General features: G+C 48.1%; 1 protein-coding gene across 2 annotated transcripts in view; it reads right to left on the bottom strand.

Annotated features, from left to right (window-relative positions):
* MYO1D (myosin ID) overlaps positions 1–15,330 on the bottom strand; it is a 135,686-nt gene that overhangs the window by 21,373 nt on the left and 98,983 nt on the right. The window contains exons 17-21 of one of the 2 annotated variants that reach the window (XM_029573019.1): positions 13,098–13,321; positions 11,454–11,598; positions 10,968–11,072; positions 9,494–9,607; positions 6,324–6,466 (exon numbers count right to left, since the gene is read on the bottom strand). In XM_029573019.1, the coding sequence (XP_029428879.1) occupies positions 6,324–6,466; positions 9,494–9,607; positions 10,968–11,072; positions 11,454–11,598; positions 13,098–13,321 (731 nt within the window). The remainder of the gene's footprint in view (positions 1–6,323; positions 6,467–9,493; positions 9,608–10,967; positions 11,073–11,453; positions 11,599–13,097; positions 13,322–15,330) is intronic. The other variant, XM_029573020.1, reaches the window with a different exon arrangement.

The raw sequence follows: 15,330 nt of genomic DNA, 5'->3' as shown, positions 1-15,330 counted from the left end.
ACAGCTAATGAGCACCCGAGACGGCGAACCCTGCGCCCAGCCCACCATGGCAAATTCAGTCCCCGTCTCTGATCCCGTGTTAGGGCCCTCGCTCGTTCTTTAAGAGAACAAAAAGAAATCCATTGTGGAGAACTCAATCAAATCTTCTCTCATTACCCTAAGAAAAATGTCCTTTAGGCAAGCATACGTGAGATTTGCTTTCTGAAGTAGGAGATGCAGGGCGTGCTTTCCTCCATCTCTCTCTCTCAGATCAGTCCTAGCAAGGGACACCACATTAAAATCAGGTTTAATGCCCATCTGTCTGCTTTAATAAAAGGATGCCATGTGCATGGTTTGTTGAGGCTTTTCACCTACTCTGCTTATGGGTAAAAAAAAAAAAAAAATCCAACCCAAACACCTTATATAATCAGACTCTTTCAACGAAAGGCAGATCTTTGGCATTATTTTTTGGCTACTGTGATTTTCCCAATGCCCGCCTATACAATAGGATGGGCAGGTGTTAAGGAAAACCAGCCCCCAGCATCAGGTCTGCTGCAACATCCTCTGTGCAAAGCCGTCACTGCTGTTTCCTGCTCTCGCAGAGTTTCCCACGAGTGGCTGGAGGTCACGGCTTGTACCCTGCCCCTGGCCGGAAGGCGCTTCTGAGCACTTCCCTGCGTGAGCCGAATTGCTACACAGCAGAAGAGTTGTGGCAAGGGGTAAGGGGAGGAGAGGACAATGGGAAATGATTCAACACATCAAACTACCACATCCCCCCTTTTTTTTTTTTAAATATTATGTACAGTTATTATTAATGAAGTACTCCCACTTAATCCCCAGAAGTGTCCTCAAACATCAAATTCCAGCCGCCACATTTTCATTCTAATCTCTCTGCTGTAAATCCATGATGTGGAAGCAAAGCATGGACGTTGAGCAAAGAGATGGTGAAGAAAAATCCATGCATTTAAATATGGTGTTCTAGAGGAATCTTGCAGATTAGCTGGAAGGGCAGGATCTCCTTTGAAAGAGTAAGAGATGGCGGGAGGTGGAAGAATCCCCAGCAGAAGGGCCCAGTCCAGAGAAGGAGAACATGCCATACTGGGTCAGACCAAGGGTCCATCAAGCAGTGGCCAAACCAGGCCATAAGAACCTGGCAAGAACCCAAAAACTAAGTCTATTCCATGTTACTGTTGCTAGTAATAGCAGTGGCTATTCTCTAAGTCAACTTAATTAATAGCAGGTAATGGACTTCTCCTCCAAGAACTTATCCAATCCTTTTTTAAACACAGCTATACTAACTGCACTAACCACATCCTCTGGCAACAAATTCCAGAGTTTAATTGTGCGTTGAGTGAAAAAGAACTTTCTCCGATTAGTTTTAAATGTGCCACATGCTAACTTCATGGAGTGCCCCCTAATCCTTCTAATATCTGAAAGAGTAAATAACTGATTCACATTTACCCGTTCTAGAGCTCTCACGATTTTAAACACCTCTATCATATCCCCCTCTCAGCCGTCTCTTCTCCAAGCTAAACAGTCCAAATCTCTTTAGTCTTTCCTCGTAGGGAAGCTGTTCCATCCCCTTTATCATTTTGGTCGCCCTTCTCTGTTCCTTCTCCATCACAGCTATATCTTTTTTGAGATGCGGCGACCAGAATTGTACACAGTATTCAAGGTGCAGTCTTACCATGGAGCGATACAGAGGCATTATGACATTTTTCCATTTTATTCACCATTCCCTTTCTAATAATTCCCAACATTCTGTTTGCTTTTTTGACTGCCGCAGCACACTGAACCGACGATTTCAATGTGTTATCCACTATGACGCCTAGATCTTTTTCCTGGGTGGTAGCTCCTAATATGGAACCTAACATCATGTAACAATAGCATGGATTATTTTTCCCTATATGCATCACCTTGCACTTATCCACATTAAATTGCATCTGCCATTTGGATGCCCAATTTTCCAGTCTCACGAGGTCCTCCTGCAATTTATCACAATCCGCTTGTGATTTAACTACTCTGAAAAATTTTGTATCATCTGCAAATTTGATTACCTCACTCGTCGTATTTCTTTCCAGATCATGTATAAATATATTGAAAAGTAAGGGTCCCAATACAGATCCCTGAGGCACTCTACTGTCCACTCCCTTCCACTGAGAAAATTGCCCATTTAATCCTACTCTCTGTTTCCTGTCTTTTAACCAGTTTGCAATCCACGAAAGGACATCGCCTCCTATCCCATGACTTTTTACTTTTCCTAGAAGCCTCTCATGAGGAACTTTGTCAAATGCCTTCTGAAAATCCAAGTATACTACATCTACCGATTCACCTTTATCCAAATGTTTATTAACTCCTTCAAAAAAGTGAAGCAGATTTGTGAGGCAAGACTTGCCTTGGGTAAAGCCATGCTGACTTTGTTCCATTAAACCATGTAGGAGGAAACAGAAACAGTAATGGCAGAAAAGGACCAAACGGTCCATCCAGTCTGCCCAGCAAGCTTATGGTAGCATCGGCCGCGCCCTGCAGGTTACCTCCATACTTATCAGTTTCCTAGACCATCAAAATCAGGGCCCTTGTTGGTTGCTTTCTGAGTCCAGTTCCCCTTTACCTCTCCATTGAAGCAGAGAGCAATGTTGGAGTTGCATCAAAGTATCAGGCATGTTGGTAAAGGGTAGGAACAGCCACATCAGCAAGTTACCCCCATGCTTATTTGTTTTCCCAGACCGTAAAATTCAATGTGGCACCTGAATTCCCCTTTTCCCCCTGCCATTAAAGCAGAGAGCAATAATGGAGTTGCCATCAACAGTATGAAGGTTTATTGGTTAAAGATAGAAACTGCCACACTAGCAAGTTAGCCCCATGCACTGTTCTCTTCATTTCCATCCTCTAACCTTTAGGGATCCACGGTGCTTATCCCATGCCTCTTTGAAATCTTTCACTGTTTTTGCTTTCACCACCTCCTCCGGAAGGTCATTCCAGGCATCCATCACACCACAAGAGGAAATGAGGAGAAGTCCTGGTCACGTTCTCAGAGAATCTGGTGGCAAATCAGCTAATCTAGGACTTGAGGGCAAGAGAGAGCTGGAGGGATGGTCAAGGGCTGTGGCCTGTTTTTACTTTGTATTCTCACTCCAAGCCTCTTCCTGCTGGAGGCCTGGTGCTCCGATTAGGGCCTCCCCGCCCCCCAAACTCGTTTCCTTCTCTTTCACTCCTGCCCCTGTTTTCCCTACTTTTTCATACTTAAAATTGCTCCAAATGTCACTTCCGCCCATCAGATTATAAGCAGAAGACAGACGGGCTGGAGTCCAGCGGCCGCTTACCATACCCTCTCCTCCTCCAACTTAACTGGTCCAGAAGAACGGACGCTGGTGCGCCCGGGCCCTGACGTGTTAACCAAGGAAGGCCGGGAGAAAGGCAGGAAGGGTCACCCGCTTGATCATAGGAAGCCCTGAATGTTAACGGAATTCCATACATTTGCTAGAGAGATTTCCATTCAGATACCAAGGACGTTTTCCCAAAGAGCCCCTGCAACAAAGAGACCTCAGCAAGGGAAGCAAAGATCTTTTTCTTATTCCCCTGAACTCCCTCCTCCCCCCTCCTAATCTGGGTCCCAGCGTGGGAGTCGCTCCCAGGACCTTCTGAAACCGGCAGAGCTGGTTTCAGCAGATACCTAAAAACGAAAGGGAGAGTGTGGGTGCGTGGGAAGGGCCCCGCCGGCAGGAGATGATTTATTTATTATTTTTTTTTTATTTACCAGCTCCTGCTCTCAGAGCCCGCAGCTGAACCAGCTTTGCCTATGTTAAATCGCATTGCCGCAGGTGCACTCAAACAGCGCTGTGCGATATTCCTTTTGGGGAGGAGGGGAGCAAGTCTCTAGGGATTTATGACAGAATGCACCCTGTAAGGTGCTACCACCTCGGTCCATTTGTGGGCGCCACATGCATCTCTCGGCTTCTTTCTTCTGCGCACACACACGCACAGCTCCCCCCCCCCCTCAGGCTCTGCCTGGCCTTGGCCCCCACATTGCCCTGGTGGTATCTCCTGTGAAATGAGAAGAATCCACCAGCCCCAGCACCCTCTGAAATACCACCAAAAAAAAACAAACCAAAAACAAGGTGGGGGGGGGGGAGGGGGGGGATGTGCCCCACCACGACGGCCACAAGCCAGGCTTGCCCTAAAGAGATTTCACCGGCGCACAACCTGCCCGATCCCTGGACGGGATCAAATAATGCATTGTTACTGTATTCAGGTCTGATATACCAAACCCCAACATATTCAAACCACCCCCACCCCCGGTGGTTTCCTGCCGCTCTTCTTTCTCCTGCCTGTCCTCTTCCCAGCAGTGACTCACACGTGCATCTCCGGAAAACCTGTTTCACCTGTCCCGGTCCCACTGACTCAGCACTTGCTGCATGTGGCCCCTTCCAGGCGATTCAGCTTTCACCTGCTTGTGAAAGTGGTGGAGGAATTTGTCAACCACTTTTCAAAATGATGGATGAGGCCTAACAAACTTCTTGCATGCTGGGTGATTGCCAGCTCTTACCCATGAGTTTCCGGCTTTCTTTACTGGGGGAGGGGAGGGGAGGGGAGGGGGGGGAAGGAATTTCCCCCTCTACTTCCCCAGCTTGGTTCACTCCATGGCTAATAGTGAAAGTAGTCAATGGGCCCCATCCTCATCCCGCCACTCTTCAGGATCTGCTGTGCCACCACACTCCCGGTTTCTCATTGGTAGGAGGACAAAAGCTGTTTGTAACTGTATGGGCTCAGCACGGCCTGGTGTAAAGTTGTCAGATTTTGCCTTTGTCTGCAGTGAAGGCAGGCCCCTGTGATGCATTTCTCTGCTTGCAGAATCCCACCTGAGCTTTGTCAATTTGCGACATTTCCGGGAGGAAAAACACACTTTTGTCATTGGCGAGGACATCGAAGTCCATGGAGGTGACCGGTGGTGCCACTATAGCCCTCAAGGCAAGAGCCGAAAGAGAAGCAGCCAGTATCTATTGAAGACTTAGTTCCCATTAGCACAACATAAAAGCAGTACAAACCCCAGCAAAACTCCCATATCTATCATAGAAACATGATGGCAGAAAAAGATTGTACGGCCCATCCAGTCTGCCCAGCCGTCCACTTAATTTAACATTATCATTTTTCACCACTTCCTTAGAGATCCCCTGTTTTCATCCCATGCTTTCTTGAATTCAGACACTGTTTTTGTCTCCACCACCTCCACTGGGAGACTGTTCCATGCATCCACCACCCTCTCTGTAAAGAAATATTTACTAAGATTACTCCTAAGTCTACCCCCTTTCACCTTCATCTCATGACCCCTCGTTCTAGAGCCTCCTTTCCATTGAAAAAGGTTCACCCTCCCGTGCATAGAAACCTTGGAGATATTTGAATGTCTCTATCTTATCTCCCTATCTCGCCTTTCCTCTAGGATATACAAGTTTAGGTCTTTGTCCATCCCCATATACTTTAGAAGGAAGACCACTGACCATTTTAGTAGCTCCCTCTGAACAGATTCCATCCTGTTTTTATCCTTTTGAAGGTGCGGTCTCCTGAATTGTACTCAGTATTCAAAGTATGGTCTCACCAGGGACAACATCTATTCACTTTACGTCAAATTGCTGTTGATCTTATTTCACATCTATTTTTACCCTAACTCCATCTGTCTTTTTAAAGTATTTTGAAATACTATATAAAATACATCAAAAAAGATAAACACACACAAATCACACAAATGCATGATAAAACCCCAAGGGGCAATTCTTAAAATGTAAGCCGGCCTGTGGTGTTATCTGCAAATGAATTTTCCAAAAGGAGAAAGTCCTCACAGAGTTTCCTCTTTGAAAATTCAGGGGAGACAGATTCTTCAGCACTGTCCACATTACAAATCACGCCCAGGGAATTTCAAATGAAATCCCTCCCTCCCTCCACGCACCCTTTTTGCAGGACAGGTAGTAATGCCCGCACTGTTTTGCAGTGAGGGTACTTTTACTCACAGAGGGGCAGGAGCACTTTTAAACCCCCAATCTTTGGACAATTGCCCTGCCTATAGTCTAAATTTACTCAGAAAGGGCAGTCAGGAAGTCCTGGGGCTGAGTCTGGCCTATTCCCCCTCCAGCTGAGGTGAGTTAAAATCTTTCCCTGCACAGATCCCAGTCTGAGATATTTAAGATAGGTGGTCAATGTATTCGCTTCTCTCTTAACGTCAGACCTTCCCATGCAAACATACATGCCATACAGCAGATTTTAATATTTAACAAGATCCTGACAGGCAAGGCAAAGGCACACTTTCATAGGGTGCGAGACAGCTGTCTGGAGATCTGAGAGCGCGCCCTCACCTTCTGAAATGATTCACCAGCACGCCCACCAGTTCCCCAATCTTGTTCTCGCTGCTGCAGAGGCAGACGATCAGGTCCTTGTTGTCCTTGGTGTGGAAGACCGCCAGCTGGTCCTTCCCGCTGGAGACGCTCAGTCCGGACACCTGCGGGAGGAGAGAATGCCAGAGTCTGGTGAAGGCTAGCCTAGGCCCAAGGGGGTCGATATTTAAACCCTGGCTGGCTAAGTAACTTAGCTGGAAAACACTTTTCTGGATATTGAGAGGCAGGGCTATGCTGATGAATATCCGCGTACAAAGCAATACTCAGCTAGACAAGTGTTATTCGGCTAAGCTTAGACATGCCCTATAGCAGGTCTAGACCGAGCTGGTTAATAATGCTGACCCGATCCGCCAAATTACTGCCCGCTTTTTCTCTGGCTAAAAATACAGTGGCCACTGAGGTTATCCAGATATTCGGTGGCAGCTGGATAAGTACTACTTGTCCGGCTAACTCCCGTGTGAATATTGGGCCCATGGCCCTTGCCCATCCACTGTCTCTGAAGGGCCCCTTGTCCTTCCCATGAAAAATGAGTGCCCCCCTGCCCACGTGCTCCACAAATTCCTAGCGTGGCGCTCGTGTACAGCCCCTCCCCCACACCGTGCCCATGAAAAGCCGCCACTGAAAGCATGGATTGTGATAAGTGGGGAACAGAAGAAACACGGAGCACCTAGGAGGCAAGGCCAGAACCTGTCTGCCACGGACTCTGAGCGACCTTGGAAAAAGGTCACAACTGTTACCCCGCACTTCTTGCCACCACCACTGCACCCCCTCCTTGCTTCTTCGGAAGCTTTCTTCCAGCGAGGGCAGCAGAAAAGTACTGGGTGGCTACCTCTAAAGTGGTTGCACGTCCCCCTCCCGAAGCACGAGATAATAATGCGTGTCCAAGGGCAGGAAGAGTCAGACCGTTACCGTAATGTGCCAAAATGGTTGTCTGTTTTTTCTCTCTCTCTCTCTCTCTCGCTGCTATTCTCCATTTTTTTTTTTCATTAACAAGGAAACTCACAAGTTCCCGGCAAGCATGAATAATTAAAACTGATTCCGAGCAGCACTGTCAATGCTAGGCCGACCCTCGGAGCCAGGCAGCAGGGGCGCCCAAGCCAAAAGCACAGGGTTGGGTCTGTAGCCCCCATTCAGGATTCCAAGCTGGCAAGAGGCGGCCAGATTTATGCAGATATAAATATATTTTTTATTCACGGATTCCCTTGGTTCTGGATGGTCGCTTTTTTTTCCATCCGACATTAAAAGTAGCTCCCATGCCAGCCTCAGCCCTTTAACAGAGCCATTTCCCGTGTGACGGCTTCAGTATTGTTAGCCAACACACTGTCGCTGGCAAATACTGGTCACCTGAAGACAGACAGGAAAACAAAAGGGGAGAAATACCACGTCCTACACCCCATCCCTGATTTGAAAATGGCTTGAACATTCGAGAGCTAGCTCTGCCCATCACGAGCTCTGCTTCTCTGAGCTCACAGATCGATAGGAGATCGATTTTCTTTTTACTGATCTTCCTGTCTTTCCCCGGCTGCCAGTATGCAATTCTCTTTCTACCTCTCTCTGAACGATAAGAATCTCTTTCCTCAGCACAGACTTCTCCCCCAGGTCATCATTCCTAGCAGAATCTGTGCACTCGATCAATGCCGTCTATACGGGAAGGGGGGGGGGGGGAAAGAGTAGTAAAAAAAACAAAATACAAAGTAAACAAGACAATGCTCGGCCTCCTGAGCAGCCTGGACATGTCGGCGGGACTGACATGAAGGGCTGCGGCATCTTTCACTGCCCTCCCTCACCCCCCCCCCCAATAACAAGCAGAGCAAGAACTAAGGGAAGGTGCAGGATACCAGCGGGAGCTGAGAAGTCAGGGCAGCACCAGACATCAGCTGATCCCAGTCTCCAACCAGATTGCCATGGAAACCCCATCTCCAGGGAGGTTGCCAAGGCGACAGGATGCTTTCCAGACAAGGATGCTGAGCACCGCTGGCAGGCATATGGAATTTTATTTTTTTTTGGAGGGGGGGGTGAAGAGGAGAGAAGGGGAGAGGTGTATTCACTGCCCTCCCCAAATCTATTGCACGCACTAAAAAGGGCAATTTATCTTTCCAGGGAAACCAGCCATTTTCCCTCCCCGGTGGGATACGGTACTAAGCTCAGCAATGGCTGCCATAGTGACGAGCCGTCCTCTCCTGCAAACTCCCCACGCACCAAGTCAGATAATTCTGTTTCTTGAGCGACAGGAAAGTGAGAGAGGCACGTGTGGAACCAACGTGCTTGTTCCGAGCCGCTGCCCTTATCGGAAGCGCACACACACACCACCCTGGCGTGTGCTGGGAAAGGGGAACAATTATATGCAGCAGGCCGGGGAGAAGTGGAGCATGGCCCATGTGCCACCATATCTGCCGACCACGTTACTGCGAGCATTCCCGACCCCCACCCGTCCGCCACCCAGAGTGGTGCTACAGAGCCCAGCTGGGGCACCCCAATGAGAACAGATTTAGCCGCACAGAAATGCTTTAACAGAATGAGGGGTGCCGTTAATACTACGGGGGACGTAATTAAACCATTTCGCATTGCTGCAAACACTGCAGGTAGGGTTTTACCTTCAGGGGGTTTGCAACAGTTATCAAAGCCGATGTACACGCCTGGTTTTGCTTCGCTTACTGCTGCTGGGACGATTTGCACCTGCTTCTTCTGCGGCTCCTGTATTTCCCACTCCCAGAAAACCTCTTATGCGTTGTTGCCTCTCCTGACCTAACCCCGCCCATGGGCGCACCTTCTCCACAATGCAGGTAAAATGACGCACATCATGGAATTGCATGTGCAGGAGGGGGCGAGCAATTTTCAACAAGCCAAGTTCCACAGGTAAAACACACTGCTTTACACCTGTGAAATTAGCTTCAAAAAATTGCCCTCAATTTGAAAAGCAAAAAAAAAATAAAAAATTCAACATGTACGCACAGCGGTGTATGAGGGTCTCAGTACTGGGGTGCTGCAGAGTAGGAGGGGTTCAGGCCCGGTTCTCTCCCTCTTTTTTTTTTTTTTTTTTTTTTAAGGAAAACTTGATTTCCAAAATCATTAAAAAATAAATAAATAAAAGACTGAAGGCAAGCGAGGCTCTCAGAAGTGATGGCACTTACGTTATAGAGAGGGACACAGCTCATCACCTTGTACTGCCGTCTGGGATCCATCTTATACAGGTGACGGTCTGTGATGAATATGGCCCGGTCTTCCACCTTGTTAAACCGGTTTATCTACAGATAACAGAATAAAAAGGAGCACAAACATCAAAGGCATTTCTGCTAGAGGCCTCCTTTATCAAAGAGGTGCAGCCAGACACCCCGCGATCACTCGCTCCATCCTGCCACCTGCTTCTCTCAGCTCAGGAGTGTGGCCTACTGACAGCGACCACTTTCAGCCATGGAGGGGGCCTGACGTTCGTTCCTCGGGGCAGCCCCAGGCACTAATGGATTCATTTGAAGCACGTCAAGGCCGAATTGGGGAAGGGGAGGGGGGATTTTGCTCAGGCTTGTGAAGGTTTCACTTCACAACTGGGCAGCAGGCTGGGGAAGGCGAGGCACAGGGACTTGCACACAGGAGGCCGCCCATACACCTGGTTTCCGTACGGGGTTAGAAGGCAAGGGAAATACCGGAGGCCACCTGCGGCAGCTCCCAGAGGAGAGACAGACAGAACGAGGCCTCCCAGGGGGGAAAGAAAAGATAACTTCCATTTGCTATAATACCCTCGGAGATTAGCTTCATGGACCATGGTGAACTGGATATGATGGGGACCCGCAGGCAGCAGAGTTTACAAAAAAAAAAAAAAAAAAAGACCCAGAACGGTGGGAGCTGAATGCCAGGCTGATCCCAAGACCTGAGCTTCGTCCACAAGGAATCAGGTCCCTTCCCCCCCCCATCCTTACATTTTAAAGGGAGAAAGTGTTTGTGAATTATCAATGTAAAATGGAGCAGCACTGGGGGGAGGGGGTGGGGGGTGAGTATTAACCGGCTCCCGCCAGGATGTCAGTCAGCAGAGGCAGAGTGTGTGGAAACAGTTATAACCAGGCAGAAACATCCATCAGGGACAAACGAACCATGAAAAAAAGGGGGTTTAAAATTCAGGCCCACGAGCAGCACAAAAGCGGCAGCTGAGCTCCCCACAGGAGTTCCTGATTGGCATCGCATGTCAGAGAAAAGACAGAAGCGTTGGAGCAGACAGACAGGTTGGCAAGAGCAGCCCTGCCTCTTTCCATTTACATTAGAGCAATATTTGCACTCTTTCCTGCACAGTGTTTGAATTTCTGTAATTACTGTGCACAAAGGGCCCGGACAAGACGAGACCAAGTCCTCGTGCCTTCCTGCTAGACTGGAGATCGTCCCCAGCAGCAGGAAAGAGGGAGCAGGGCATGGAAAGGTGGGTGGGGAAGAGGCAAAATGATGGAGAGACAGGAAGTGGGACCCCCCCCTCCACCCCTCCCCATCTCACAGGTCCCCTTGTCAAACCAACGGCAGGGATCAAAACTCTTGCAGCCACAGAAGGGCTGTGGGTGCCGGAGATCAGCTGCCAGGGGATCTCCATCCTGCTGTTTCCCCCCGCCTTTGCCCCCCACATACCTTGCGAACAAGGCAGGAGAAGAGCACATTCATGAACTTGTCCTTCCTCTTCAGTTCATTGCTCACGGAGATGAACGTGCTCATGGCTTGTGGGTTATCCTGCTTCTGAAACAAGCAAGAGACTGGTCACACACCTTTAGTTACCCTCCCGAGCAGCTCTCCTCCTCCTAATACAGATTGCCATCACGCAGTGTGCCAAAACCATACCTACAGAGTTCTTCAGGGCCCAGCGAGTATCCTCAGACACTTTTTGCTTACTGACCGGGATCCGAAAGTCAATGCCAAGCTCCAGGGACACAAGGCTTGCATCGCTTCCATGTCCTAATATCTTCTCTACCTTGTAAACTATTGTTGTGCATTTCCCTTCCGTAACAAAGGATTGTTAGCCTGGCAGGTACCAATGTCTGCAGCACCGGGACTTTACTCTGCAGTCCCCTACCCTGTACCCTGCCACCTGCCCCCATGGACGTATTTCTGGTTACTCACGGAAGCCAGGTAGTTCCCTTCCCAGGCTCTCTGGAGACCCAGGTCAGCTCTCGGGCCTTTCAAGGTTTCCAGGGCAGCAACCTTTGCTCTAACTTGGGGCAGGTCTGCTGGAGGTATGCTCTTGATTATTTGAGATGCTCGCCACCTGGGGAGAGAGAGTCAAAATCCTTCCATTTATAACACACACTTGGCCGAGAGACTCCATATCCATCAGCAGCAAAAACGTTAAACCCGATAGAACAGTCACAGAAATCACTCACGCCACCGGCATGTACAAACTCCCAGCTGCCTCTAAGTCCCGAGTTTTAATAACCCATTTCATTCTGAATGCTAGCAATGCGGAGATTGGGGGGGGGGGGGGGGGGGGGGGGGGGGGGGGCTAGATTGTCTATGGTGAACACCAGGCTCCCAAGTCATAAGTTGCAAGTGGATCAAGTTCAGGTCCTTTTCCTCCCACTTCCTAGATTTCCATCTTGCAAGCTCCCAGGACACTTTGTGAAAACCTGGACTGACTGACCCAGATGTGTGTTATCATCTGGGGCCCAAAAGGTCAGCCTACAGCCATCTCTTTCTTCAGATTTCACCCGTGTATATGGACAATGACCAGGATCCATCATGGTGCTAACTTGGGATGATAAATACACTTCAGTATAACTCACTAGCCATGAATGCTTGCCTACACATAAGAACTTTGAGCCACAGGAGCGTGGACTACAGAGATGTTTCAGCAACCTAAAAGCTTTTTTAATGGACATACCATAAGATAACTTTAGTTTTACTTGCATATAAAAATTAGTAAATACAACATATTTGGTAGACCAATGATTCTAAAACATTGATGCAAGAGATAGGCGTTAGTCCTACTTGTATAGCATCTGAGAGCTTATGACTGTCATGACAATTTTTGATATATTGGTGTAGTTTTAGCACGGCAGAGTGAAATCTTCATGTACATTTATAACTGATACTTTTGCACTTTTGAGGTTCATTGCAGGACAGTACACCTAAGAACCGCCATACTGGGTCAGACCAAGGGTCCATCAAGTCCAGTATTCTGTATCCAGGAATGACTAATACAGGTGACAAGTGCTTGGTAGGATCTCAGATGATAGATTTCATGTTTGCTTATGCCCAGGGATAAGCAATGGCTTCCCCCATCTATCTGGTTAATAATGGTTTGTGGACTTTTCCCCCAGGAACTTGTCCAAACCTCTTTTAAACCCTGCTACGCTGACTGCCTTTACCACATCCTCCAGGAATTACTTTCTTCTCTCTATTAAATACTTACACAATGTTGCTCTCTTTCTACCTAGAGATATATATAATGCACTTAAAAAAAAAAAAAAAAAGACCATCAGAGCCAGACTCAGGATGGTTCAGCAAGAGAGTTCAAAAAGTTGCAGGACACAGCAGAGGTCCCCACTCTATGATACTATCAAACAAAGGGAATGGGGTCTCCCCATTAGGACCTGTTGGGTACTTCTTCCAATTGGCCACTGTCTGAGACAGAATGCTGGGGCTTGACGAGCCCATTAGTGTGGTCATCCACCCAAGTCTTTACTTCAGCAGATGTCCTGGGAGCACTCGCTACCAGTGAGCCCGTCACCAGTGTGTTCTACTTGCGAAGGAGTTGAGGGGACGTACCGCTGATAAATGGCCCGCAAGGCCTCCTCGAAACGACGCAGCACTTTAGGTGGAGTGGGCCACTTCACGTGCCGGCCGTAATCCTTCATGGTCCTGACGTGCTGGAAGCGCCTGCTCACCTCCCGGATGTAGGATTTCACCTTGTACCGGCGGTAGTGCCGGAGGATGGCGAGGGCGGCCTTCATCCTCTTGTACCGACGGCGAACCACCGCACCTAACCAAACCTAAAAAGGTTAGGGATGGGGAGAGAGGGAGGAGAATAGAAAAAGAGGGGTAGATATTCAAAGCTGGCCGTGTAAGTAACTTAGCTGGTTAGAACTAATCCTGCTAAGTTACAATGAATAATCAGCAGTACAGCAAAGCCACTGAATATACGCACATACATACGCACTTAGCTGGATAAGTCTATCAGCAAAGTTTAGACCTGCTCTATGGGGCGTCTAAACTTCTACGTATTCTTATGTGGCTAACTCCGAATATCGGTAATTAGCTATATAAGTTATATGGCTAACTCGCTCCACCCCCGAACTGCCAAGTACACGCCCACATTTTATGCATGTAACTTTTAGCTATATAAGGGACTTATACGGCTAAGCGCAGGCACTGAACATAAGTGCATATTCAGCGCGCGCTACTTAGCCACATAAGTCCCGCTTATCTGGCTAAATAGCACTGAACGCACTTTGAATATCGGGCCCCAAATATTTATTTCAGAGCAACGCTGCTTTGACATTGCACATACAATATTAATAATTAAAAAAAAAAAAAAAATCAGATCGCTGTTGTAGCAAGAGGATCCGTAAAACTAGTTTCACCACTTGGCAAGTTCCAGACTTATTCTACCATTGGTCCCCACTATGTCACATTAAAAAAAAAAAGCAGCTGTGACAACATCTGCAGCGAAATGCAACCAAGTGCAAACTCGCAGACCTCCACAGTTTTCGCTTGGGCCCTTATAGCAAGACTGGAACAGCATTTCCAGTTAAAAAAAAAAAAAAAAAAAAAAGGAAAGTTACTACAATATTTGAGCCCTGATAGGTCAAAATTAGTGAATCCAGTTCTACATATTTCAATGAGGAACCAAAACAATTTTAGCATAGCCACAGAAAATCCCTCTGCTCTCTCACCCCCACCATCACAGCATTATCAAGTCAGGAGTTATGGGCTTGATAGAAGAGGGTTTTGCAGCCTAACAGGATTTAACTAGAAGGGTAATAAAAAGGCCTTCAGACCTCTCAGGCTAATGGCATAGCAGGGGTTCAAGAAGGTGTGGACAGGCCCATTAACACTTATTAGTCAGAGACTGGGGAGAATCGCCACCTCTTCCATCTGGGAGGGAGTCACAAGGAACTCGATTTCTCTTTGGGTTCTGCCGTGTTCTTCCAAGCCACCTGGACTGGCCAGCGGCCGAGCTCCATGGACCTTCGGTCTGACCCAGCGTGGCACTTCTTGTGTTCTTGCTGGAATGTATTTCACTCCTTTGATGAATTATGCAACATCCGCGTACACACGGCTCAGTTAGTTATGCAAGGTTGTAGTCGGTGTCATACCAGCCCCATTATAGCTCACTGCAGAGCTTTCTGATGCCCCTCCCCCAAAGAGTTTCGCAGACTGAGGAAAAGTTAAAATGCCCGCGTTCTTCATCAAAATCTCCTTCGGTGTGTGGGCGTCCAAAGACGTGGCCCACGATTCCAGCCCGCAGTGGAAGGCAAATCCCTTGCTCTGCCACAATGTCTCCCATCCCCTTTGCCTGGGCTGGTGGGATTAAAAATGTCTCCTTGTCCTTCGTAGGGGGCTGTGCAAGTCAAAGGAGCACTGCCATCCCCCCTCACCCTCCCACCCAAAGAAGTGGCTTTTTACGCACGATTCCCGGAAAGCTATGAACGTGAAAGTATTGTGGGATCACACTCCGACAGGAAAATAAAAGGAGAGAAAGACGCCCATTGGTAACACCATCTACGGCACATGTCGGCATCCTACAGGTTACTGTGCACCCAGCAAAAATACAGCGCTACACAATCAGAATGCAAAACACATTGAAAAATTCGTTTGAATTAAAAAAAGAATGCATGTAACTCAAGAAAGTTCATCTTTCAAGCTTAAAACAAGAGGAAAATAAACCGTGTTGCGTTGGTGCTGTTACACCGGCCTTGGTTCCTGGGCTCTGGCTTGCTTTAAATCCAAAGCGAGCTGTCAGGGCAACGGGGCAGCGTGACCCAGAGGACACACAGTG

Source organism: Rhinatrema bivittatum, chromosome 12, assembly GCF_901001135.1.
Source record: "Rhinatrema bivittatum chromosome 12, aRhiBiv1.1, whole genome shotgun sequence".
Lineage (NCBI taxonomy): Eukaryota > Metazoa > Chordata > Amphibia > Gymnophiona > Rhinatrematidae > Rhinatrema > Rhinatrema bivittatum.
Note: the sequence above shows the minus strand (reverse complement) of the source record. Positions and strands in the feature narration are given on the sequence as shown.